At 38.8% G+C, this 27,388-nt stretch overlaps 1 protein-coding gene across 5 annotated transcripts in view; it reads right to left on the reverse strand.

Moving 5' to 3' along the window:
- The window catches only part of LOC124153507, an 881,184-nt gene that overhangs the window by 315,081 nt on the left and 538,715 nt on the right, over positions 1-27,388 (reverse strand). For all 5 annotated transcript variants that reach the window (XM_046526713.1, XM_046526712.1, XM_046526711.1 and 2 more), the window contains exon 4: positions 21,552-21,730. In XM_046526713.1, the coding sequence (XP_046382669.1) occupies positions 21,552-21,730 (179 nt within the window). The remainder of the gene's footprint in view (positions 1-21,551; positions 21,731-27,388) is intronic.

The raw sequence follows: 27,388 nt of genomic DNA on the forward strand, positions 1-27,388 counted from the left end.
TTCAATTGTCTCTTTTCAACGGTGTTAATAAAAAAATATTTTTAGCTGTAACTTTAGTAACCATTTGTTTTTCGCATCCGAGTGTGACTTTCAAGCAAGCTAGTTGACGTAGGGGAAGGTAGGGTAAGATGACGAACTTAAGCTTCAGATTTTTCCCTTAATTTATTAAGAGGTTTAAAATCCTAAAATTCGAAAGGACAATTCTTTCAACCTTTATGTTTAATAAAAAAATTTGGTACCACGTATTCCTCTCTTGAATTATGAAAAATATTTCACCAAAGTAAAAGTGTAATTTTCGTCGTCTTACCCCACGCGTGGGGTAAGATGACGAATGGGGGTGGGTAAGATGACGAACAGATAAAAGTAGTACGTTAAGATGGAAAAGTTTTATTTTAAGGATTCAGAAAAACATTTAGCTTGCTAACCCTTAATATGAATTTTAAAAAGTCAAAGTTTAAGCACAAAAAAATCAAGAACCGGTCGATTCTAATGAAACAAAACATTGAAAATTTGGCAATACAAAAATTTAGAAGAACATAGTAACCAGGAAATACAATTTACACACAAAAATCACATTTCCAGGGCGTGTCTTTTGCTTCGCTATTACTCCAGCCAGAACATGCAGCATGTGCCCAAGATTTGCACCTGAAGCACTGGTACCACAATTCTTCCTTTCCATACTCTCTACAAATAATGCACTTTTCATCAAATATTGATTCGTTCTCTATGTCGTCCTCCATGTAAGGAACCTCTTCCGGTGACTCGTCTGATGACTCGTCATCCAGTTGATGCTTTTTAATTTTCTTTACTTTTTTTGTCCTCTTTACGGTTTTATTTTTCTTTACTTCCTCAGATTTAGAACCCTTGGCTTTCTTTGACGCCAATGCTTCAGCTTTTCTTTTCAATCTTTCCTGCCTTTTTATTTCCAGCAATCTGCCTAAGTTATGAGGATATTCCTAAAACAAATAAAAGAGTTATCCATAAATTTTTAAAATAATAATTCTCAGGCAATTATATTTTTTTACTAACAAACTTACAACTTTCCCACTGGGGCCACATCTCTGCTTAACATATCTTCGTAGAGTTGCTTCCGGCACGTTATATTTCTTTGCTGCAGCATTTACACTAGTGGTTTTTTCTTTTACTTCTGCAACAGCTGCATCCATTGCCTCCTTATCCCACTTTCCTCTGTCACTTTTCCTCGTGTAATTTCGTGGCATGATGTTTGTCAAGCCTAAAACATTCGTAGATATATACTATGTATGCATTAATATAATGTAATAAAAATAATTCTATATGATAACAACTGAAACATTCGCCAGACGTGCTGACCGCATATTTGGATCCGCCTTTAGATTGATGGTTTAGCAGTAGTTATTTTGATTTCCAAAGGAATTTAAAAGTAACTAAAACTAAACCACCAATCAAACTTAAAACAAACTATTGAAATAGACAAACCTACCAGCTAAAATTCAGTCCGAAACCAATTTTTTAAATACGTCAAAAGCTATTCATAAAAGGTACTCAAAAAGATGTCGGGTAAGATGACGAACCAGCAAACTTCTCGTCATCTTACCCCACGTCGCCATTTTGGTTTATAAGTTATCTATCATTACCCTAGCTCATCTTAAAAATCTACTGAAGACATGGTTCTTTGCATGACAGGTTATATTCTGAGAAAAATATAGGTAAGAGTAAAAACAACTAACCGTATTCGAGTAATTCCTTGCGCCAAAAACTTCAAAACTTACAATCACGAGGTAAGAAAACACATCTCACTCGCTACTGCTCGCAAAAACATTTGGCCCGCCTTTCTTTGCGGGGAATTTCGTAACTAATTGCCTGAGTCTCAGGAAGAGCTAGGACTCATGCTGCTATCTATGAATGCACAAGAGAAAAATCGAGTTCGTCATCTTACCCGACTTTCCCCTATATTGTTACATTTTATTAGTAATTCATTTTGTTAGTTGAATATATTTTGCGTAAGTATATATCGAATAAGAAACCTCTCCATTTTTCGTTTGCCACCCGTTTTTCCCTTCCGTTTAGAAAACTGCGTGCGATGATATCTTCATTACGTAAAAAGACTACATTCCGTCAAAATAACATCATAAACCACAATTCAGTGCTGAAATTATATTTTATTCCCAAACACCGAATACAGATCATATTAAGCCACTTTTATTGGATATCCGAAAAATTTAACAATTAATTACACGAACAACTAACCTCTGGATAAAGGCAACATCACCAGGTGGGACTCGAACCCGCGATTTCTCTGTATGGCAGGCGAGGACTTAACCCAGCCTCCATCTAAGTCGATAACATGATTTTGACGAAATTCCTGCTTACGTAATGTAAATAATACCGTCAGCAATTTCGGAAAAGTTGTGAACTCAATAGATCCTTCGCATCTACAGGCCAATTTTTTCAGCGCTTGAGAGAGGAACACGGCCCCCATAAATTGGCTTCTACTATTTTAATTGGCTCGCCGGCATTTAGGTGTCACGTATCAACTCCAACTGAGACCCCTGATCTAGCGACCCGTATCATATTTTTCATGAGTATCAAATTTCTCCCCGGAGTCGTCGCAGGTGAAGTTGTGAGGGGAGTTGCCTGCCTCCCCCCTTTTTTTCCCTCGAGGCGCTTCGGCTTCGGTCTCCATGTCCCGGCTGCGGCCAGAGGCCTTCGTGAGCCGTTGAATTGGGAAATTCAAATGCTAGGGCGCCCCCTTAATTAGAAGCCACATTGGCCTGTAATGGGTTAAAGATATTTACATCGATGTTCACAAAAAGCCGTCACATTTACAAGGTGTTGTGCTTTGTAAATCCTCCGTTGTAAAGGCCTTAATGTGCTGTTTACGGGGAAGTTGGAAAAAAATGATTTGTTGACATTTGCGGAAGTATATTCTCATTTATTGATGAATATAAATATATAGTTAAATACGTATCCGAATATTGGTGTATAATTTTTATATTTACCTTTCCGATTCCTCCAGAGGCGTAGTGGTCAAATTATGCGATGCGTGAATCGGAATGCAAAATTGGAATACTGATCCACCGTAGCGTTAAAGATAAAAAAACTGAGAATAACCAAGTGTCCTAAAACAATGTGAATTGCCGATAGGAGTATCGAACAAAGCAACTGTTTGCAAAATATAGCAAAAGGCAACTGTCCCCGGTGGCGACGTGCAAGGAAAAGATTGCAAGAATGCTAGAGATTTGGATAACAATACAGCACAATTTTTAACAGAACACGGAGACTTCAAGTCTAAGCTAAGACTATTTAGACTCAAGGAAACAAATCTATGCACATTTTTGCAGTTTTAACGATGAGAACGCATGGCACTTGCGGGTAGAGCCCTAGGCATTTTAATATATGACAAGTGACCCAAAGAATGGACTTATAAAAAAAATAACTTGGACCTAAACGGAAAGGATACGCTGAGGGTAAAAATCCTAAAGACCACAAAAGAATTCATGACCAGGATTTTAATAACAAAGAAAAGCCAAGCAAGAGCCAGGGAAATAAATATTACACACCTATAATTAAAGCCTGAGAAAGCCGATTCGCGATGACCTTAAGTGGCAATCGAGGGGAACAATTTGCACGGCGAAAGCCAGGGTAATCAAAATCACAAGCTGTTATATACATCTACATAATACCCCGCAAGCCGCCTAAAAGGCTTGTGGCAGGGGGTGTTAGGACACCAGCCGTTTACAGCTAGAAAAAAAAATGAACTGTTCTAACGAAATGGGGACTAGCGTTTATTAAAGTCCTTTATAGTTCGGGGGAAAAACGAATTCCCATGTCTATCCGTTCGGCAAAACATCTCTCTTAATTTATCGCTTCTAACGGACCTGGAAATATAGTGTGGCTCTAATATTATGTTCTCTGTGTCGCTCTTAAAGATATCCATTCTCAATTGTTCAAACAATCTAAGCCTAGCGCGCAGCCTCCGAGTCTCCCATGGCTCCCAGCCTAATTCGCTTAACATCTGGGTAACACTGTCTGTACGCCCGTATCCGTTTTTGACGTAAATAGTTTTGTGACGGCGTGGTAAGACCTTCCCTGCTCGCCGTGTCCTCATGGGCCTCTACGGCTCGCCGCGAGCGTTTGTGATGCAATTTTGATATGCGAAGATAGTGTAGGCAAATTATCTGTAAAACTAATTATTAGGCTACTGAATCTTACAAAAAAGCAATATAAAATTCTTTAAATACTTAATGTGTCTTATTAATAAACCCGGATTATTTCCAATCGAGTGACCTAATTGAATTAAATGAGTTCAATATTACTCAACTCGAGTAGTTACGTAACTTTATCACAATACTTTAGGGTTGAAAAGAAAATCTATTAAGAGCTACCCATCCCACTCCGCCTCAACGTAAGGCACTCATGAAACAGCGCTTTCAATTGGACGTAGGTTTTGCTTTACAAATGATAAATTCCGATAGCCGTACTATAATGATATCAAGGACCAAGCATCAATCACGAAATATTTTTAAAGAACTTCCAATAGTTTTTAGGATTTTTAACATTAATAGAATGTTGATTAGTGGGAAGGTTACAAGTGAAATTGTTTAGTTTAACTATACAGCAGGTCCTTTCATAGTTCGAGATTGTCATTAGAGTGGAATGTGGAACATGAGTAATTTTCGAACAATGTAATTGATTGTGCATCAGTCAGCGTCCATTTCATATGAACAAGTTCAATCGTTGGACCACAAATTTAAATCCACTCAATATTCTAGAAGAAACTAGAAGATATTACATTTCATAGCTTTTCACTGACAAAAACTTCTGGAAAGTGACTATTACACGCTTCACGTCTCCCACCCAACAGGTTAGCAAGAGTAAGGAGGGGAGAAAAACTGCCAAAACAGGGCCCTGGGCTTTCCCGATTCTAGCTGCTTCTCGGAAACAAAGGAAACATCCTCGACGACTGTCGAGTTTTTGGAGGCGAGTGATGGTGGTCCTGGAAAAGGGTGCGTCAGAGTTGGTTTTTGTCGGGTACTGCACGGACGGCGCCCGGCAGGAGATTCCATTGTTTGGTCCCTTGTATCCAGGGGGAGGGGTCTCTTTTATCTTCCGGGAGGGATGTTTGAGGCAGAGAAACTGGGTAACTGAGGGGATTGGATGTTGTTGAAAGGAGGAGCAGGAGTTCCATCAGATGAGGTCATTAGCAGAAGGAGCAGCTGGAAGAACTGACCGCTTCGCGTCCGTGGAAGCAGTTTTTATGGTAAACATCGATTACTTAAGTAATTTAAACAGTCAAAAACTGGAATTTTTTGTTGCTAAGGTGATAATTATTACCATTGTAGTGATAAGGTAAAAAGTTTCATAAGGGTAAAAAATGATTTAAAACAGCCAATGCACTATGAGTCAAGGGCGTTCTATCACGACTTCGAGGCTGAAATAAATTGCTTTATATACATATTTTTTTAATGATGTGTTTCGATTTAAATGCTAAATTCCATTTCCGTACTAAAAATTAAGAATACGCAGAACATTGGTGAAACAGCACATATATTTTTATATTAACGTTTTTTCAAACCACACGATAAGACCTTAGCTCCATTTTCTGTTCGTAGCTAAAGCGATTTTACTTCAACAGCTAACGGCTCCAGATGTATTTTGACAAGCCCAAGTTTTATTTTTATCATAGCTGTAATCTTTATAAGAACTTTAATGATTTTTTTAAATAACAGCATACGCAATCAAGCCGCAATCTCTGTATCCTATGCCTAGACCACTATCAAGATCACACGTCAAAATACTTATTTTTTAAAGCAATATCCAGAAAATATAACATGAAAATCTTAAGTTTCGTAATTATGGGAAGATAAATTACAACTAAAGAAGGAGTTTGCTCATATAATAGCCTTTAGAATCAACTTCATACTAACTTTCGCCATTTTCATGGATTGGGCTATACTCGCATAATGTGCATGTCTTACAGCTCTGTGCATAATAATATTTTCTAAAAATTTAATTCTAATTGCGTGTAGACATTGTATAAGTCCGAAAAAGAGTGTTAAATTTTTAAGGTAGGTACATTTTCTCTCTCCCTCTCTCAGGCAAACCACAGGCCTGAATTCACAAATAAACTATGTACCAGCATTTGCATAAAAATATGATGGTAATCGTAAATATTATAGGTTATTACTGTCAAAATAAGTAGGATAGGATAATAAGAAGCACTTGAAGTAGCACAGGCACGTGCAACGTTTTGGAAACGCAATCGGAAAAGTAAGACTTTGGCTTATATTTTCTTTAATATGGCCCAGAAGAGGACACAATGCCCTCTCTTCTTCTAGGAAAGGAGCTACGACTACCGAAACAAATGATATGGTGTAACCACGCAGGATAGTTACAGAGTATCGGGAGGTATAGAGATTGGGAATCGTAGACGTAGTACGTCATAAACGGATAAATATATACATACGAGGGTAAGTAAATTATTATCCGCAATTTAGTTATATCTTTGTTTAATTTTCTAGTACTGTTGTTTTACGTTGATGACGCATGCATTATTTCTCTGTTGTTATGGCTTTGGAAGTTTCCAGCTGCTTGGGTAGTTTCATTATTTCTGTCGTGATGTTAATCATGGCTGATCCGCTTCCCATTTGCACCAAAGAAGTGCAACGTTCACTAATCCGCTTTTTGTGGTCGGAAGGCGTATCAGACCGATATTCATTGAAGAATTTCGGTACAGTACGGGAACAATGTTTTTTCGACAACGGAGTTTCTAAAAATGGATTGGAAACATACCAAAATGGCCGCTCAAGTGTTTCGCACGGTGAAGGAGCCGGACGACCGTTTACCGCCACAAACGAAGAAAGCATTGAGCGTTCACGTGAACTGTTTCTCTTAGACATAAGAGTAACTATTGACGAAGTGGCACATCGTCTGCAGATAAGTCAAGGTTCTGCCTCCGAATTTGATATTAAAGTAAAAAGCAGTATTCTAGTATTATACATATACGAGGGCGGTTTCTTTTAACCTCCGATAGCTCAGCAAAAATAACATGCAAGTGGCAGTCGGGTACTGCGCGGATAAGGCCGCTGCGCTTCCTCCTCACCACACGCTCAAGTATTTTCTGATCGTAAGTTGTAAGTTTTAGGTTAGTAGCAATCTCATTAACTCTACTACCTCAATTGATTCTCCCGCCAAGTTTTCACTGCGGAGCGACAGCCAGAAAACTCGCCCAATGGCTTCAGCATTGACATGGCATGACCTTTATGCCGAAAAAAGAGAATTTTTTTGACTGCACTGTGGCTAAGTGAGTGAAAGAGTGTGAAACAGTGTGAAACATTATGCCTATTCCCCTTCAAAACAGAAGAGGAGACATGCTAACTTCTGGAAGTGTTCTGATCCATGACAACGCCCGTCATCTCAATGCTAATGCAGCCAAACTGCTCCTTCAGCATTTTTCAATGGGATATTTTCGATCACCCGCCGTGTAATGCCGGGCTAGTGCCGTGTGACTTCCATCTTTAATGCGCTGAAATGAAGATTTGTCAAGGAGGGAAGCGTTTTCAGACGGGCTATGGCCTTCAGGTCAAAGACGAAATTCATTGGAAGTCATTGGCGGCAACATCCTATGAAGAAGGTGTAATGAAGCTTTTCCACAGGAACGACCAATTCCTCAATTGGTTTCGAAAGGACACTACATGTGTGCTGAATATTTTGGAAAAAAAATAATTTCTAATCAATCACTTCGTCTTCCGTTCATTACGCATTGGAGGTTAAAAAAAACAGCTCTCGTAAATAAAATATCATACCCACATTGCGGATAATAAATTACTTACCCTCGAATTATCATCGCAACTATCAGAACAAAGAAATTATATACAATTATCGACCACTAGGCAACAAAAGTACTAAAAAAACAAGAACATGAGGTTCTTTTAACGCAGGGAAATCAGGATAAAAAAGGTGCCTCAGGAAACGGAGTGGGCAAGAGTCAAAAGAGCAGTAAAAGGACGGACGGGAAGGGTTGACACGTTATGTATTGAGCATTATTGTCCGTTGCCTCATTCCCTCTTCAGTCCCAGACCTTTCCTCGACCACCTGAGCCTTTCTTTCTTCCCTCTTAGACGAGCCATCCTTCATCGCAACCCTTTTGCCGCACACTGCTGCTTTCGCATCATTTTTCGAGACCGCGGAGGCTTTTAATTTATTTTCTCCTCATTGAAACCCTCAACGGCGACAAATGAACCTCGGCCTTCCTTCTTTCGCTTTGCCATCCACCCGACACCATTTCCCTCCCCGTCTTTCCTAATTCCACAGCCATCCCACTCCTCCGCTCCCCATTCTCCACCGTTATCTCTGCGCTAAAACAGCGGTTCGGAAAGGAGGAGAGCATTCCTTTCATCACTCTGACGGCTTGTGCGGGCGGCGGTAATGGATGGCTTTCTCAATTTACTCCCACGATTCGCGTCTCTTTTTTTATTTCTCGTTCAGCTCGTTTCAATGAAATGCTTTCAACGGTGTAATCGCGACGAGATGGGCGCTTATGTTTTTTTTTGTTGTAGCAGACGATCCTGATCCTGGAGTAAGCGCGGTACTTCGGACCACCTTTCATTTTCATCAAGGCTAACCATTTAATAAAATTGATCAAAAGAAAAGTAATTAAAGCATACCAGGGAAAACTTTACGGAGTCACCTGCAATGAACAAGCTGTGCGAAAATTCCAGAGAAAAATTAATTGCACTTGACACGGATTCCGGGATTGAATATTTTTTCTCTGAGGAATTTTCGCGCAAAAGAAAAGTACGCAACAACATCAAAACACGCCTTCATGTAAGTCCAATATTATTTATTGTAAATTGCTTAAATTATTGATCGTTAACTCCTGCATCATATTAACAGGGAATCAACGCATGTCACGTGTGATTTTAACTACATTTCTTCAAATTCTGCCTTCGCTTTCGTCTTTGCGGCTCCGAAAGTATCCAGCCTAACTATCACTTCCTATTCCAACTCATTCATTTATTCCACGACTCTGTTCCATGGAAACTAATTCATCTCTTTAACTACTCTCAACAAAAATGCTGCCGCAAAGCGATTACAATCAGGAACATTTTCAAAGCTCAAAATTCTCTCTTTCAAGTAAGCAATGCTTGAATATAATATAAACCAGACATTTCTATAAATATATAGACAACACTTTTTTCTCGATTTAAACGAAGGTGGCGAATTGAAAGATTTCATGCAGCTTCTCATAACTTTTCACTTCTACTCGTCCATAACAAATCGATTAAATTTTAATTTCCTTAAAATCCATGTATCGCACCTTAACATCGAGTTGTGTGTCAGTCGATGGGACATAAATTTTGAATGAGATCGTCTGAAGCCACAAATGCACTTTTTCAAACTGCGTTCAATGTTTTTGTATGCACCCTTCTTTTCAATTTTATCTTAAGAAACGCTCTAGCTTAAGGATTATATTGATTCTCTATACTTTATCTCCACGCACATTTACCTCCCATCAACTTTTCTTTCGATGCGGCATCGCATTACAACTCTAATGGTTTTTGTTTGAAAAATCCCAGAGATGAACTACATTATACTTTCTCATTTAATCGGAGTATCTGAGAACAGTCAAAGGACGGCTGAAATTGCAGCGCCAACAATTCTCCCCTTGCATTTAATTTTATCATCTCCACCAATGGTGAAGAACGTAAAAACTGCGAAAATCTCATTTATTTCCCATCTTCCTAGACTGAACACATTCTTGCATTCAATTTCTCCGATAGATCCCTCTCAGCGTGGTCCGATCGAGGCTTAATGGAAACGTCTCAATTTCACACCAGAATAAAGAGGTTTATTCCACGTGCGCTTACTCTTCCATTATGCCAAGTGCAACGTCCTTATCATTCATTTTAATCCTATTCACTCCTCCACCATCACCCAGACTTGTTCCATTCAACTCATTCTGTTGAGCCCTTGCGCTTCGCTCCATTCCCTGAAGATGGCTCTGATGCGACGTGCCTAGAGACGATTCCCGGAGCAGTGATTACTCCTGTCTGCTCACACTCCTACGTGCACCCTTCTTTCTCATTTTTTCGACCCAATACTCGCCCTCTTACGGCGCACAAATGAACCAGTAGGAGTGGAGGCAGACGTAGTATCTGGTATCACCCCAGCCGTATTGTCAACTGGAAGGATCAACATCTATACAAGGCGAGCCACTTCAAGGGAGTATGGCAGGGGTGAGTTTACAGCGCCATGTATCTTGCTGCATGTAAACTTCATATGGGACAGAAACATTTTCAAAGCTCAAAAGTCTCTTTTTCAAATCAACACAGTTTGAATATCATGTAAACCAGAATTTTCCGGACTATCGAACGCGGACAGTGTGAGCTCCTTTCAGTAATACATGCCTTTATTCACATAATAAGGCTCAAGGGCAAGTGCCAACTCACCTTTAAGTTATTAGTAAGCAGAACTACCCATAGGATAATAAAAATTAAAATCAGACCACCCAAATCGAGGATACTATAGATAAATTTAAACATGTGCGATATGTACCAATTATCACGGAAACGATAAGCTTTAAGTTGGAAGAATATGTTGAGAAGGAAGGCGAGTGAGGAATCCAGAAAAATTTTGTGGTGACTGAGATTAAAGGCCAGTAAAATAACGTACGAAAAAATCATGAAAAAACGCATTAACTCAGAAAAATAAATTCGCTTACCATTTCCCTTCTCGGAAATACATTTATTTTTTAAAAGATGCGCAAACATGAATTTTTTCCCATTTAATGAATAGTCCCAGTTCCCAGCTAGATAAATATAGACGCATAAAAATTAATAAGACTTCAGGTTATTCGTTATTAAGAAGAAAGCCGTGCTTTCTTGGTTTGCTTGTGCCTTGCTTTACTCATCCATTCCGCGTAGCATACATTTATATATTATTTCAGGTTTTCACCTTCCAAAAGTATCGCATTTAAATAAATTTAAGTATTATTTATAGGAAATTAAATCTGAGGTGTCCTATTTTGCCTCACCTCATCAAATTCCGACTCCATCACACAAATTCTTTCCTTTAAAGTTCCCTTTCTCGCCCAAACTCCTGTCCCAAAGACTTACATCCTCAAGTCTTGCTGTCAGCCTTACTTCCTCGGCCTGTCAGGCCCCCGTTTGCGCCACTCTCCGACCACTCTGCCCCCTGGCGTCCCACGTACAAACCACTACGCGCCCCTGAGATCGCCGGAATTTCACTTTTGCTTCCTGCCGCAATTCCATCCCTCTTCTCCGACCTCTCACACTCCTTCCATAAACCACACATAATCCTCTTAGCAATCCTCTATTTCACACGGCGAGTAGCAGAGGCTATCAGTTATAGCGTGGGGACAATGGGTGTGGAGTATCGAAAAAATATTGTCACGCTAACTTACCCAAGCTAACTCAGCCGTATTGTGGTAAGACACTGATTTTCAAGAGAAAAGCCTACACAACGGGGTTGGACGTTATTCCATCCGATTCATCATATAAAATCGATTTCTCTGTCCGATTTTATTTCCAAGTTGAGCGTGAAATAATTGTCTCCATCCAACAAAATTTTGGAAATCCATCAACTTCACGCATGGAAGGCAGAGGGTAGAATATACCGATCAACATGCTTCAATGAAGGGGAAGCTAGTTTGAAGCATAATAGCAGAGTTCATTTATGCCCTTCAAGAGATCACTTTACACATAAATATGTCGATGACAAAAGTCTTCATAAGGCTTCCTGACTTTGAATCAAATTATGGCGTATGCATAAGGTGTTTTTCCAAAGACACCTCATGCAAACAAAGACACAGCATATGGGATTCCAACCAAGAAAGCATTTACTGCAATATTCAGCTGTGAAAATTTTGATGAATCTGTAAGCAGCGAGGTAGAAGGGGGCTTTTACGCCGGCACGAATATGCTCTCTACTTAATCTATTCTGGCATATGAAGGGCCATCATCAACCACCATGAATATACGATCTACACTTCCCGCGACCATCGAGTAGTTCTCCTTATTGACGTTATTCCATTACTCCATTCTACAAACCTGCCCATTGTGTTATCCACAAATTCCATTTCTTCACCACATTGACCTCCTTTGCTTCCATGGGACGCTGCACCTTCCCATGATTCGTCACGTCTCCCGCCGCCAGACCTGTCCAATCTAATCCCCTTACCTCCTTACTCCTAACACCCCTCTCTTCCTTCATTGTTCCCTCTTTTTTCTCATCACCACTCCTCCGTCCAATTCAGCCATCCTCACGTTCCTCACGCCACTTACCACTTTCTCACGCCCACTTCCGACAGAATTCACACTTTTGGCCACAATAGCTTCACGGTGAAAAAAAGTCTTAGGTACAAATTTCAAAAATAGATTAATGCTTTACATGCTTGATTTAAATTGCAGATCCACAAAACGTTTCGTTGGTGAATATCACGAATAAAAATTTGTCGTAACTTCTTCATATGAATCTTTGCCAAAACGCATAAAAACATAAGAATATCATCAAACTTATTTATGCTTTACATTTTAGCTTTAAATTGTAGACAACCAAAAATGTTGCAATGGTGAATATTGCGGTTAAAAAATTCGTCGTAATTTTTTCATAAAAATCTTCGCCAAAACACAATAATATATACAATGATAACCATGGAATTTCGTGACAAACCCCCATTTTTAAATATTTAAAGTATGCCCACTAAGAATGGCCTTTTGAAAAGCGATAATGAAATAATTTCTTCAGTTTTAAGTTTTTTATCCTTTAAAGAAGCTTTTATCCAGATGTATTCTACCCATAACCTACCCTGCGTTAGCATTTGACCTTAAAAAAAACTAAGGTAGTTATTTTAAGCTCATTTAATAGAAAAATTGACCTAACTGAGAGAGAATTTGACATGATACAAGAACGCTCAAGATTGTCGCGCGCGATCATAAATAGAGACCAAAATTCCAACAACAGTCTCATTATCATTATGATTTAGCCAATCAAATCCTTGTAAATAAATTTTGTTAAAATCCTGTCATTGATTCCTTTTCTGGAGCATTAAATTCAATCTAAATAAATGTTACAATTGGAATAAACAACATGGAAACTAATCTTTCAGTCAGAGTGCCAATCGGGCCAAACAGACTCATCACGTGTCTAGATTTTTCCATTTCAAACTTGGTTGCTTTCATAGAAGCCTAAAATGGATCCTGTTTACATAGACTCAGACATCATCGCCACATAATCAAACTCCTTGCTAGTAACGAAAGTGATAGAGTATAGGTTTTATTCAGCGAGAGCTAAAATGTTGCGCAAGGAATTTTGATAGCAGTTTTGAACTATCCCAAGCTTATCAAAGAAAATACAGTCATGTATTTACAAAATGTGACTTTTGGTATAGCTAGTAACCGATTAGTAACCACAATCGACTAGTCTGAGTTCTTTTAATCTTCTTGAAGGATTGCAGGCACCATTGCAGCCCGATATCACTTAACTCCTCTAAAACTAAGCAATGGCATCTGACATAACTCTCCACTTCCTCCAAGGTTTTCATTATCCTTTTTTAAAAATTAACTAATTATGAAGCCGCGATATTAACCGAAAGAATTTTGACAGAAGTGATATAAAAAATACGGGAAAATTTTTAACAACCTTCTCAATCAACGGAGCGAACAAACTTTCTTCGTGGAACCAAAAAGTTTCGAAAACTAAACGAGACGATGTCACCCTACCTGCAGGGTAGTTTTACGGCTCGTTCCCCAAAAAATTCGATCGAAGTTTATAAAAATCCTAGGGTGTAAGTCTCCAACGGAGACCCTTCGCTTTTAAAGTTTCCCATCCCCCCCGTCTCCTCACCTTTCACCCTTGTTCCTGTCTGGTCTCTGATGACTGCCCCGAAATTCGAAAGTTGATGGTGTCACCTGGAATGGGTTTTGCGAGAATTTTAATCACTAATTTGCCCGGGAAGATTTTGAAAGATTCATCCGGCAAGAAGATGACGTTACTCCATCAAAACTCATGCGGAATTCTGCTGTTGAAGCGAGAGTGATGAGTATTATTCATGGCTATGTGGGAAGATTTTTGGATGAGAAAGTAAAAGAAAGGTGCAATTTTGCACGCGTCCGACCGCAACTTGAACATGCAGCGAGCGTATGGGGTCCGGTGCAGAAAGACTTAATCCGTGAAGTGAATAAAATACAAAGGAAGGCTGCGCGGTTCGTCAAAAACTGCTACGTGCGTACACACAGCGTTACCCAGATGTTCAGGGTATTAGGTTTGGAGCAGCTGGAGACTCGGAGGCGTCGCGCTAGGCTAAGATTGCTTGAACAATTGAGGATGGATATCTTTAGGAGCGACACAGAGAACATAATATTAGTACCCCACTATATTTTCAAGTTATACAGAAGCGATAAATTAAGAGAGATATTTTGCCGAACGGATAGATAAGGGAATTCGTTTTTGTCCCTAACCATAAAGGACTTTAATTAGTGCTAGTCCTGCATTCGTTAGAGCACTCATTTTTATGTGTTAACGGCTGGTGTCCTAACACCCCCTTCCACATGCCTTTTACGCGGCTTGCGGGGTATTCTATAGAGTTAGATGAACGTTGAAAAAGAAAATGCTTCGAAGATATGTTATCAAGTCACTCTTGATGATTATAATTAATGGTTTTTTTCTCAGAGCAATTTACTTTAAGGTTACCAAAGGTAGAGAGTTCAACACTGGAAAAAAATAAAAAAAAGAAATTCAATATTAACCTACGGCAGTAGCGTAGGCACGAAGGGGTTTCTCCAGGTGCAATTCCCCAACCCTTGAACCTTTATTAGTTTATTTTATATTTATTAATACTTTATATGAATAAATACTCGTACAAAATTACTGTTTTTGAGTCATAAAAACCACGCTTTCAATATCAAAAATCCAAAAATTTTCCTCATTGCCGTGGGGTGTTTTCCACACACCCCGAAAGGGCCCCGAAATTTCCGGTAAACCCTTCTCATTTCAAAATTCTGGCTACGCTATTGCCTAACGTGAAATCTTTTAAAGAGAAGAAAAACGCGAGACAAGAAAATGAATGAATGAGATAGCAAAAGATAAAAAGCTGAAAAACATGAATGCGATACAAATATTTAAGGAATTTTCTTTAGTATATCAGAGGAATGCATTGGCGTAAATCGCTTTTCCAATAATATATCTCAATTTGATGGGAATGAGGGTGGTGATTTGGTTCTCAATGACAGATACAGCATGAAAAGGATACGGGATGGATGTGCTGGGGATTATGAGCGTCGAGGTGATACCTATAAGGATGAAATGTGCGAATAAAAGATGTTTTAGAGGGGTGAGCTGTGTTTTATGGGAGGGTGCTATTTTTTAGCTGACGGTGCGTTCTGCGCTTGAAGACTGTGGCAGCGGTGAGGGAGGAAGAGAGGTCTCATGAACGGATCCATAAATGGTCCCGGCTATCTTCCGAATGGCTCTAAAGACAACCTCAAACCGGAAAGACATTCCCGCGCGCTGTCAATTTCTTCACCGAAGCGAGAGAGAGAGGCATCACTTCGAAACCAAATATTCCACTCGCCGACGTCTTTATGTGCAATTTCATGACGCCACCGAAGCAGTGAATTACGGTCTCTAGCATGAATTTTAACGCCAAAATATCCTTTCTTATCCTTTTATCCTTACTCTATTCCGCTGCGTCTTTTTTAGCTGCGGCTTTATGGAATGAAAACAGCTCTTTGAAAAAAAAACCTCAACCATTAAGGCGTCGCGAGAAGTTGAATGACGTTATCAATATCTCACACATCGACTATCAAAATACAGTAGGAAATTTTGAAGAAAAACCTTTTACATGAAATAAATATCTTCACTGAAAACTAGCTTGCCAAATAAAAGCTGGATTTCATCCTTCAACTGAAATTATGGCTTATCGCATGCGAAATGTTCTATTATTGAATAAATTAGTATTACAGAGAAAATTGTTACAAGTCGACCATAAAGTCGGGTGGTAACATAAAATCAGAAAATCTATGAAGAGAAGAAGATAAAATACGAAGTATCAGCTTGGTCGATAAACTAAAAAAATCTGCACTTTCAAGCTCTTTGCATGCCTAATGGGGAAAATGTAAAAACCCTCCACTTAACCCAAAAATGGACCCGCGGGGTGTATATCACCCCATGGTTCTTCTTCATTAAATAAGAATAATTATTAGTATCAATTTAATTCAGAGGACCTATTTAAAAATAACACAGCATAACTATGTCATTCCAAAGAAAGAGAAAAAATTTCTTTTGGGTGTCGATGACACCCCCCGCGCTTTCTAGTGTTACATATTACCGCGCGCCCTCTCCTGGGTTAAGAGATGCGAATATGGTAACATACCACTATTCATCATGAGATACTTTCAAATGCATGCGCTCGCAAAAGCACATACATCTGAAAAGCAATATATTTTCCAATACGCGGTCCTTGATGGAATAACGGAGGGTATTCGAGTGAAGGTAATCTGATTCGCTGAGAAACTGCGTCGCACGTCTGCAAAATAAAGAGCTTCCTCGGAAGTGTAGCGATTCTAATAATGGGAAAAAAATTTGTGCGCAGTGTTTTAAACTTCTTCTTTTTGAATCCCTTGATATAAACTTTGGATTCCTTTATCACCTAAAGGTACTATTTGATAGATTTAAAGCAAGACAAAAGCAGCGTAGTCCTTTAGATCGAAACACTAAAGATAGCGTGGAGCAGAAGGAGATTACTTAGATGGATCTAAGTTGCAAACAATTCACGTCCAAATAGCGTTCCGAATCTTCAACATTGTCGAGGCATACAGTTTCAATGAATACCCAGGGCATTAAGAAGGCACTCGTGAATCAGATACCAAATAAATAGTAATTTGGATTGATACCTCCATCTTGCGATTCCATTTACCTTCATTAATGTTTCTTGTTTAAACACTGATGAAAGTAAATGAAAATCCATGGAAAGTAATAAAAAATGAAACATACGAATTTTATTCGCAAAATAAACATTATTAACACAAATAAAACATCATATATGATCATTTTGCGGGATATTATTAGTTTTACAGAGCAGTATGTGGCAAGAGCAGAGATTGATTATCAATTTTGAGGGGTAACTTCAGTGCTCTCAGCATAGTGAGCTTATGGTTTATCTGAGTTGCCTTTTCTTAAACTGTAGAATCTATTAGCCATACAAATCGTTCGGATAGACATTTATAACAATAATTACTATGAGGACCTTTTAAGATTACAGAATCTGGTAACGATCATTTCCATGAAAGGTGAAATGATTGTTATTCCAATGAAATGATTGCGGATTCCAATCCAGCATATTTTCATACAATTTTCATACATTTAATTTTCCCCCTATTCCTCGCACCACCCGATGACCATTCTTTGGTATTTACTTGTAAATACTGTTGAATATTTTTTGTTTTTGTTGGTTACGTTGCTTAATGTTATGAAATTATTTCTCCTGTTATTTTAGTCCTCTGTAATTGGCCTCGTGCTGTTTTTGGACTAAATAAATAAATATAAGTGGTACAAGATTACTACTCGGCCCATTTTTTTAGTAATTATCTTATGAGAAAACTCATTTAAGGCGCAAAAAGGATAGAAACACCAGAAACAATAAATTCCTATTGGCCTAATATCCCTGAGAAAAAACTGTTCATATTCCCGTAAGCATACCTTCTCAAAATGCTTCAAAGACATAACTGATACTACAATTTGGCGGTTGAAGGATAACGAGAGGTTGTGCGTGATTTTAATCGTGCCGATCTTTAATAATATAGCTGTTTCTGAGACTCCATTTAAATTTAACATACGCATGTCAGACCCATTATGGATTCATAAATAAAGAACATGCCATGGCCAACGTTGATGGAGCACTAGTTAGGTATATGTCATTGCTTTTCACATTTCAAATAAGGTTTAATGCAAGGAACGCAAATAAAATCGGGGATATTCTTCGAATTTAAAGCAATATTTAAGGCTTATAGATAAAAAATAACTATAAAAAAGCATCATAAAGTTCTAAATTTGAAACCAATATTTAGTTTTCTTTAGGATTTACTTCAAACTTCGAACTATTTTTCCCTCCTCACAATAATTTTGGACACCAAATATGTGGTTGGATGTGATTGCTTTAGAGGGAAGCAAGCAACTTTTCGCAAATTCGTGCGTAAACATTTTGTATGGTAGGTAATGAATCCAGTGCGTGGCGTAGAATTAATGCCTTGCGAGACTCCCCCTGCTCTGCAGTCCAGTAGGGCCAAGGGCAAGTCCTCAGAGAAGGGCGATAGAAGGAGCGAGTTGTAGTAGTAATTCAGGGTATGTGCACGGGAGGGGAGGGGGTCCGTTTACTCAAAGAATTTAGGTCATCGCCGGAGGCCGGGCACGTCCTCGCAATAGTTTCCCCGAGGCACGGTCAGGGCTGAGGAGAAAGGCAGGAGCCCGGAAAGTTTTTCGCGCATGATCTTGGGCGTGGGTTTACGGATTATGCGAGCCCTAGAGAAATGGAAGGGAGGTTATTTAATCCGTTACCCCACTGCAGATGGGGAGCGGATAGGAGGTGCCGTTTGTACACGAAAAAATCTGCAATATTTGATTGGATTATGTCCCTTCTTTTGGTCATATTTTATAGAAAAATAACATTTCAGGTAGGGAGCCACTTAATGTTCCGTGCAGGAACCAAAATGGTGGACTTATACAGATGTGCGTCATTAGCCACTGCATAGGTTGCAAGGTGCAGCGCACATACCCTTAATCACTGCTAACATTCGCTCTCTCACTGTGCTTTGAGAGCTTTCCCTTGGTCCTGCTGGACTGAATAGCAGGGAGAGTTTTTGAAGTCATTAGTTCTATACCTCGCACTGGATTTATCACCTACCGTACAAACTGTTTACGCACAAACTTGCAAAAAGTTGGAAATGAAATGATTAAATTTTTTAAGGTTCATTTGTGTATTTCAATAGAAACGACCCGGGTTTCGTAACGTAATTACATCTTCAGGTGACTGAACAATTGAACCTCACAAGGTTTATTCCTTTATTTCCAACATGGAGAGGTTTCACATAGTCAATCCTGAAGTTATCAGTTATATTTTGCCAAAAGTTGTTCAGTAATAATTAAAGGAACTATATACTTTCTACATAGATTTAATACTCTGCAACCGGTGTGAATCGGTGAACAAGTGTGAACCGGGGTGAATATTAAATCAGAGTGGAGTACAAAGTGCCTTATCTTATTACTATGCATAACTTCCACAAAGCAAATTCATCCACTATCAACTTCAAAAAGTTGCTTCCTACTTCCTGCTACAATCACATTGACTCTTATAGGTTAGAGGCTGGAGGGCCGCGGGCGGATATATTCAGGCCGTACTTTGGGTGGGTGTATCTAAAGAAAAAAATCTCCTATTGAATCTCCTAAATCACCTCTCATTAAAAACCATCTGCATTGGCACTAGAGTTCTTCGTTTCTCTAAAAACATTCAAATCCTCTGCGTGTATCCCGTTTTTTTCCGACGCAAGGGCTATCTACACAGCTATTAACAATAGTATCGCTTGAGGTAGTACGTGCCGCCCCGCAGACGGCGTGATATTCTCTATTTCCGAGCCATCCGAACATATACAGACCAATGGTTATCCGCCGTGCTCATCACCTCAAGACCCCATTCCTAATATCCTCCCGAATATCTGGCTCGTTCAGTGAAGGGTGCAGGGTTAGGAAACCTGAAAGCGGTTACACTCGGCTTCTGAAAGGATGAACACGCGAGGTCGAAGTCTCTCAATTGGGTACCTGGGTAATGGGTGAGCTAAGTGATAGGGATGGTGGGTTCATTAAAATATGCGAACCAAATGCATTGGAAAATAAAACTGGAAAAACTGAAACTGAAAAAAAAACTGGATACTCTGAGAAAATCATATCTTATACGTGCACGGTCAGACAGCAAATCTAAAAAACAAAATTTATTGATAAAATCCGAAATTTTGAGTGAGGTGGAGCAAAAGTTTGAAGACTGTGATATCTAAGAGATTTTCCATTCAAAAGCCATACCGCTTTAAGCATCACAGCTTCCGTGCAGGTGGTGCCGGATTGCGGTGCTGCGACGCCCGGGAGCGAAACGCGCGAGTCCCGGGAACAACTTTGAGACTGGCGTCGGCGGCGGCGGCGCGGATCAAAAGGCTTTTGCACCTCGGAACTGCAAAGGGGAGGCCGAGATCATGCATGGGGCGACCCGTGGCCTGGAATCTAGGGCGCGCATATTTTCCCCGCGCGATTTTAAGATGGAAGCCGAAAAAATGTGCGGTTTTACCGACCTCTTGAAAACACGAGGTCCCGTTCCCCCAAGGTAGGATTTATAATGGAACGACTTCCTAAAGATTTTCACTGAAAATGGGTGTACATTTTATTTTCTTTGCAAGAACGCATACGACGACAACCTGTATTTTTGCAAACATACTTCTAAAGTTACTTCCAAGTATATAATTGGACTGGAATTTTTTAGGATAAATTCACGAGCTGATGTGAGTACATTTTTTTAAATTTTACTTGTAATTGCATAGTTCCAAATTCACGATTTGGTAAAGCATCGCGGTCAAAGACAGTTTATCTTTTTTTATGCACATCCCATAATTATTACAGAAAGTTCAATGTGAAGTTTGACTCCAAAAAATAATGTATCGGTAATTTAGCTTTAGGACCATATTGCCATCGATTTTGAGCTACAAGAGATAAACTGCTGTAACTGTTTTTAAAGTATACTGGGACTAGCCACGGTGATGACTTTTTACGGGAGTCACCCGAAACGCACATAGCACAATCGTGCGAAAAGTTCACAGGGAAAAAATCATCCGCCTTGACCGGGATTCGAAATCGGTCAAGGCGGATGATTTTTTCCCTGTGGATTTTTCGCATGCTTTAACTGTATTAATAATGTTACTCCAAAAGAAGCTTGAGACCTTTAATCACTCGAACAAAGGCCTGATAGAAAATGAAACTGACGAAAACTCTACAAACTTCAGATCATGATTTTGTAGGTGCAGAGGTGATAAGCTTATAGCTTCAGACTTCGGCCCAGAAGAGTAACCCCGCGAGCCCGCCCTGTGGTTTCGAATCCATTGCCCCTCACCGGGAGTTATTGGCCTGCAGTATTATTATTAAATTTTGCATGTGCAAATGTATATACAGGTTATACAAAATGAAAACAAAAAACGTTGTGACGATTCAAAAGTTTTTTTAAAACAATCCTAGTCCTAATTCAACTACTCTCCCACCATTATAGTGGAATATACTGACAGTAGCTAGGAATAAAATGCAACTAAATATCGCCACTAAGCTACATTTCAAACACACGCTAAAAAGTTAATTGGTTGCTTGGAAAGCGAAAGGCACGCAGTTCGAATCCAGGGAAATTTTTTCCTACGGTAATAAATGTAAAGAGCATCTTGGTCCATCATCCATTGAACAGATCCGGGAGCAGACGGAACGGACGTGGTCACCCCGCGGTTAGAGATTATAGAGAGGTGTTGGCTCACCATGGATGCGTTGGAGAAGCAGATCCCCTTGCCGGAGCACTCGCCCTTGTTGTTGCTGCTGCTCTCGGTGGGGTCGTCCGGGTCGCCGTCTCCTCCGCCCCCGCCGCCACCGCAGTTGTCAGACTTGACGATCACCTTGAGGCGCACGCAATGGCCGCTCACCCACCTCTTGGACACCACTGCCAAGAGAAAACACAACGAGAGCAATTAAATCTCAAGTCGATATAGAAATACACCTGATATTGGCCATGTTTTTTGGGTGTGCCCCACTTACTAAATGGGTTTGTAGCCAAAAGTTTCGTGGCCGTTGCTGACCTCTGTTTTCACAGGGAAATTCCCCTCGGAAATGAATATAAAAATCAAGGGTATAACTCAAAACATTATCAACAGCTTCACGAATATAATAATAGAATAATGATTCACGAAAGAAAGACATTTGATACCAAGAATGTATTATGGGGTCTACAAACGATATGGTGAGAAAATGCCTTTGCTGGAAACTTGAGCGATGACACCTAGCATCGTGGGCTCAATCCATCGAACTCTCAAGGGGGGAGGAAAGGGATGGGAGCGGGAAGATAGGTACACGCTTACCCCAAGGGCAAAAATGAAACCAAGGAGGGCGCGGGATTCTAGTGAAACCTGGACCAGCCATTAATGTGACGACGATTTGGGAGGGTTTTCCTATGAAAGAGAAAAACCGATCGAAAAAATCGTTGGATATCAACAATATGGTATGGTATTTCGAGGAGGTGAGAGACAGCTCAGGTTATTTGTGTCATTAGGGGATGGGTAGAGAAAGAAAGTAAGAGAGAAACCCACCATTGACATTAGTCTGCTCCAAACGAAAGGTGCTAAAGGGACCATGGCTCAACATGGTCCTAACCGACGGGCGAAGAGCTACAATCGAAATGTCCCCTCCACACAACTCTCCCTCAGCGAACGGGCAGCCTGTTATAATCTCTGATACTATTGGCAGGGATTTAAACTCGGGCCCACCAGGGGTGAAGGCAACACTCTAGCTACCATACCAACCCGGTTCCCCTCTCCACAAGTGCGGTGGCACTTGGAAATTATTCTTGGCTCACTGTGCCAACGCCCGCCTAAACCTGTACATCCTAAATCTGCCCCATCGGTCACATATAAGCAGCAGACCAGAGCACCACGGTTAAGGTGTGAATGGTCACTCAACTATCGCAACCTTGCTTAACTTCAGTGATCTTCTAAGTACCACAGCGTCAGTGTCACTAAGCCCTTGTCCGAAGAAAGACTCCGATAATAAGTGAGAGAAGGCGAGCAAGACAGAAAACGCCACCACATTGAACTTTAAATCAAATATATATCCTCACCTAATCAAACCAACATTCGGGTGAAATCACTCAGTGAATGAGTGGAGATTTTCATCCATCAACATTTTTATGATAAAGTTTTGATCATTTGATTTATTAGCTATTTCCTAACTTTGATTATATCCGTATCATAAATATAAGCTTAGTTGTGGATGCATTTACTTATATATAATGCGTTGGTAGTATTAGTTCCACTGATTACATAACCTATTCTGAGAATGTTAGACCGATTACTTCAGCTTAGTCAATAGCTTAACTTAGAAGCAATAACTTACTTCAATTATCCTTTGCGAAATCAAATTTATGAGAATGCTTTTTTCATATGATCTATTAATAATATAGCTTGAAATTCTAAAGTAGAAACTCACGCGACCCAGAAAAATATAGTACCGGAAAAATCACTGATACAAATAAAATATCATAGGAGCTATATCTTGATGAAGTGAAGTAAACTAGAAATAAATTAATATAGTCAAGTGATATAATAAGTTAAATATACATTGGTACCCCGGCAGGATAAGTTAGATTTGAGAACACCGAAGATAATTAGCTGCATTCTGGATAAAAAGAGAGATTTAAAAATCAAGGGGAATAATTTAAAGTGGGAAAATTCATAAAAAATGAGGTGGGAACTACAAACAAACATAGTAAAAGGTAAAACTCTTTTCCTAATTTTTATCCTGTGAACTGAAGCAATATTCAAACGATACATGGATGCTATTTGAATTTATCGATAGCCCTGATAAAGAGCATGCGTAAGAGTAGAGGATACAGATTTTAATGGATATTTGGTAAATTAATTTTCGGAGATCAATTAGTGTGTGAAAGAGCATGAGAACATTGAAAATGAACATAGGAAGCAAGAGCGAATGTTTAACGGGAAGAGTACCACTTCACAGAGAACGAGAGGCGACTCGAATTGCCCATTTGCTAGTTAATCCAATTATTCGACTACCGCGCTACACTGGGTACTTGATAGTCAATTAGACTAGCTAGAAAACAGGAGCGGGCGGTACCATGGCGAGTAACTAAATGAATCTACGAGCTATTTGCTGTTCTTGTCCGAGGTATTCAGCATATTTGCTACGGATATTACTGCAAAAGTTCTAATTTCATTAGTGTGAGAGCACGACGGATTTCCCACGAGAAAATCATAATATCTATTTGATATTCACTGCGGTTCAGTTTTAATTGAAGATCTATACTCTCTGAAACGCTGAAATAAAGGAGCAAAAATATATTGGTGGTGATCACGTAACAAGATTGAAATTAGATAAAAGAAAGAAAAAATATATCCTTCAGCTGAAAATAGCAACTAATTGAATTTTCAAATATAAGTTTTTTTGTTTATGACTCCAAAAAAAATGAAAAGTACAGAATAGAATTAAGTACATAAAAAGGAGTAACTTTAGGTAGCCATTAAGGACAACCTGTTTTATGGCTACCATCATTTACAAGGGGTCATGCTGACATAAAAACATTTTAGGCACAGCATTTGAATGGAAGTAAGAACGTACATGTATTACATGGTATTATATCAAAGAAAAATATCCTCCGTACTTTGCATTCTAAACAACCAGGACTGTATATTTTCATAATTGCGTTATTATTTTTTTATTTCAGACATGAATCATGTAATAAGTTATACAATTTTGGGCCTATAAACAAGAAACAACGTTTATGTAGCGTAAGGTTATGTCTTGGTAAAGTAATACGTGATCTAGGTAGAGTGAAGGAAGGACGGTTGTATAATAATAACCCCGTTATTCCACTTCTCATGAAAAAACGACGTAAAACCTTGTAAATAAAAAGATGTCTCCAGGGAAGCAGACATATACTATAAGGAGTTACTCATCTAATTAAAAAATAAAAAAGAGTAAAATTTTAAAATAAACATGATATCTAGAATATATATGATCGCTAATCAAATGAAAATCTCGGTCTGAAAATTCTCTTCACAATTAACTCTCAAATACCTGACAACGTTAACTAATCAAACTTCTTCCGATGTTCTTCAGAGGATACATTTCATTGAAACATTTTAATAGGTGCATAAATATCATCACTCAATTACTGGTTCGGTTTGTATGGAGTCTTGCGAAAAAAATTATCAATAACATCTTGTAAACGTATTAAAATGAATGGCCGTCGTTAAAGTTTGGCTTCAATTGTCTCGATGGATTCATAAGTCTTAACAGTTGTTCGACTTGTATGTACTAGCGTTAAATGCTACTTGCTACATGTAGTTGTAAAAATAATTGAGACGTTTATGAAGAATATAAGCTACCTAGAATTTCCAAAATCATATTTTTCCAAAGACGCTGGCAGAGGTGCGGATAATCATTTCCCATCCCTGAGTACGCTAAAATTGACTTTCCAAACACAACTCTGATGGAAGTAGCTGAGATAAGTGGCAACGTCCGGGATATTCTAGCTCAAATATACTCCATTCTTGGATATTTGCTAGTGTTAGGAGGAGAAACACACCGAATATCTTGGCAGTGCCACACGAAAATTACTCATGTTTGCATTAGTGCACCGTCCCCCAAGTGTAACTATAAGGCTCACTCAGCAAAGTCTTACGTATAAGCCACTCCTCAAAGTTATAAGGGATCTCGTGGCCCGAAAACTACCTTAATACACTAATTTCGTGTTGACAAGTGGCGCTTAAAATCGGCCTCAAGTATATTTTGTAACGTTTCATAACGGCATGCTTTTTACTTATGCACCAATGTTTAAGGTAGTGGTACTGGTACAACATTTCACTGAAATATATATAAATGTCAGTAATTTACCTTCGTAGGAGGACTTCATGAATAGAAAGATTGAAGATGCTCGCAATTCTACGAAACCAATTATGATTACAAATACATTTCAACAATTTTGTGAAAAATTTATTAATTTCCTTAATAATAAAAGTTCACCAGGTTGAGCTCGAATGAATACTCGAACATATTGGTAGATCAAAGCTTCCTGTCAGCAATCCTTCATGCACACTTTAAGCCTAATCAGAACCATTTTTCATCCAACATCTCTACACAAAAGCATTTGAAAATCATACGAGATCTTCTTCTGAAAACACAATGGGCACTGTGAAAAGACAAAAAGCTTCCCGTTTGCAGAATTATAAATGTATCGTGGGATAAGTTACCACTAACATCAATATCATAAAACAAGTAGACAGATTAAATTGCCATTTCAAAATTATTCAAATGCTCATACATAATTACTTTTAATCGGATTATAGCTCAATGTCTTTTTAGCACATCTTCCCGGTAAATATATTACCTTATGGAATGAGCATGGAAATTTTATAATTACCACTCCAGAGCCACCTAAAAAAAGGATAGGGAAAACGAATACTTTTATTTATTAATATTAAAAGAGAAAACACCCCTTTAAATAAAGCTATCCTGGAAAATTGGCACTGAATCTTTAATTTTAGCATAAATTAGAGGTGTTGAAGAGATGACATGAAATGTAATTAGCCACGGCTCTTTGCCATGATTTGCGTTAGACGGAACTGAAGTGAGTTTTTGAAATTACAGCAGTTAAGACAAACAAAAGAGGTAACCTAATTATAATTCCAATAACAGACTCTATGAAAATTCTGCGTGAATTTCGTTCAAATCCTAAATCCACCAGATTATTTTACAAAAAGAGGCTTGATTGTATTAGTGTGCGAATTTTGAAATTCAAATAATACATAACAAAAGAAACAGGCTCAATGAACGTCGGAATACTCCACCAATAGACAGCAGGAGGTTTTGTTAATTAGGCCACACAATTTTAATTGATATTATGGTGTCATATTCTGAGAGAGATTTACCGCTTTGCGAAAAAAATGGAGCCAAAAACAGGTCTCACTTGAGATTCTCATTAAACTATGACAACTGAGAGCAATCATTAGGGCGATACAATGCTGGTTGTTTCGATTAATAATTGAACGAAGAAGTTGAGAGTTTAACTCCTAAAACAATAAATTTTGCCAGAGTTGTGTAATAAAAAGAAGGGAAAGCACAGTAACGCGATGAATTGAAAATAATCAACCAACTAAGTATAACCACTACATGGCACAAATAAGTTCCCACCTCAAATTTCTCCTGCTAATCTACTTTTCCACTCCAATTACTATCTTTAGCCAGAGAAAGACATGGATGAGAATAAAAGAACCCGTGTCGGAAGAAGTGGCAAACCTCACATCTGAGTATCCTCTCATCAGAGTAAGCCTCTCATTTAAGTAATACTCTGGGTAAATTTTATCTCAGAGTGTAATCAGAAGAGCTAAACAAAAGGGCATTAAATATTGTACCTGTCACATAATTATTGAATGAAGAAGATATTTATATTTCTAAAAAAATGTGCTGCAGCCAATTAAAACCATAGATATGTGAAGAAATTGAAGAACGGTAGCGTGATGAATTTGAATCATTTTACCAACTCAGTAACACCACTACATATCTTTTAAGAGTACAAATTTTATATTCT

Source organism: Ischnura elegans, chromosome 2, assembly GCF_921293095.1.
Source record: "Ischnura elegans chromosome 2, ioIscEleg1.1, whole genome shotgun sequence".
Taxonomy (NCBI): Eukaryota; Metazoa; Arthropoda; class Insecta; order Odonata; family Coenagrionidae; genus Ischnura; species Ischnura elegans.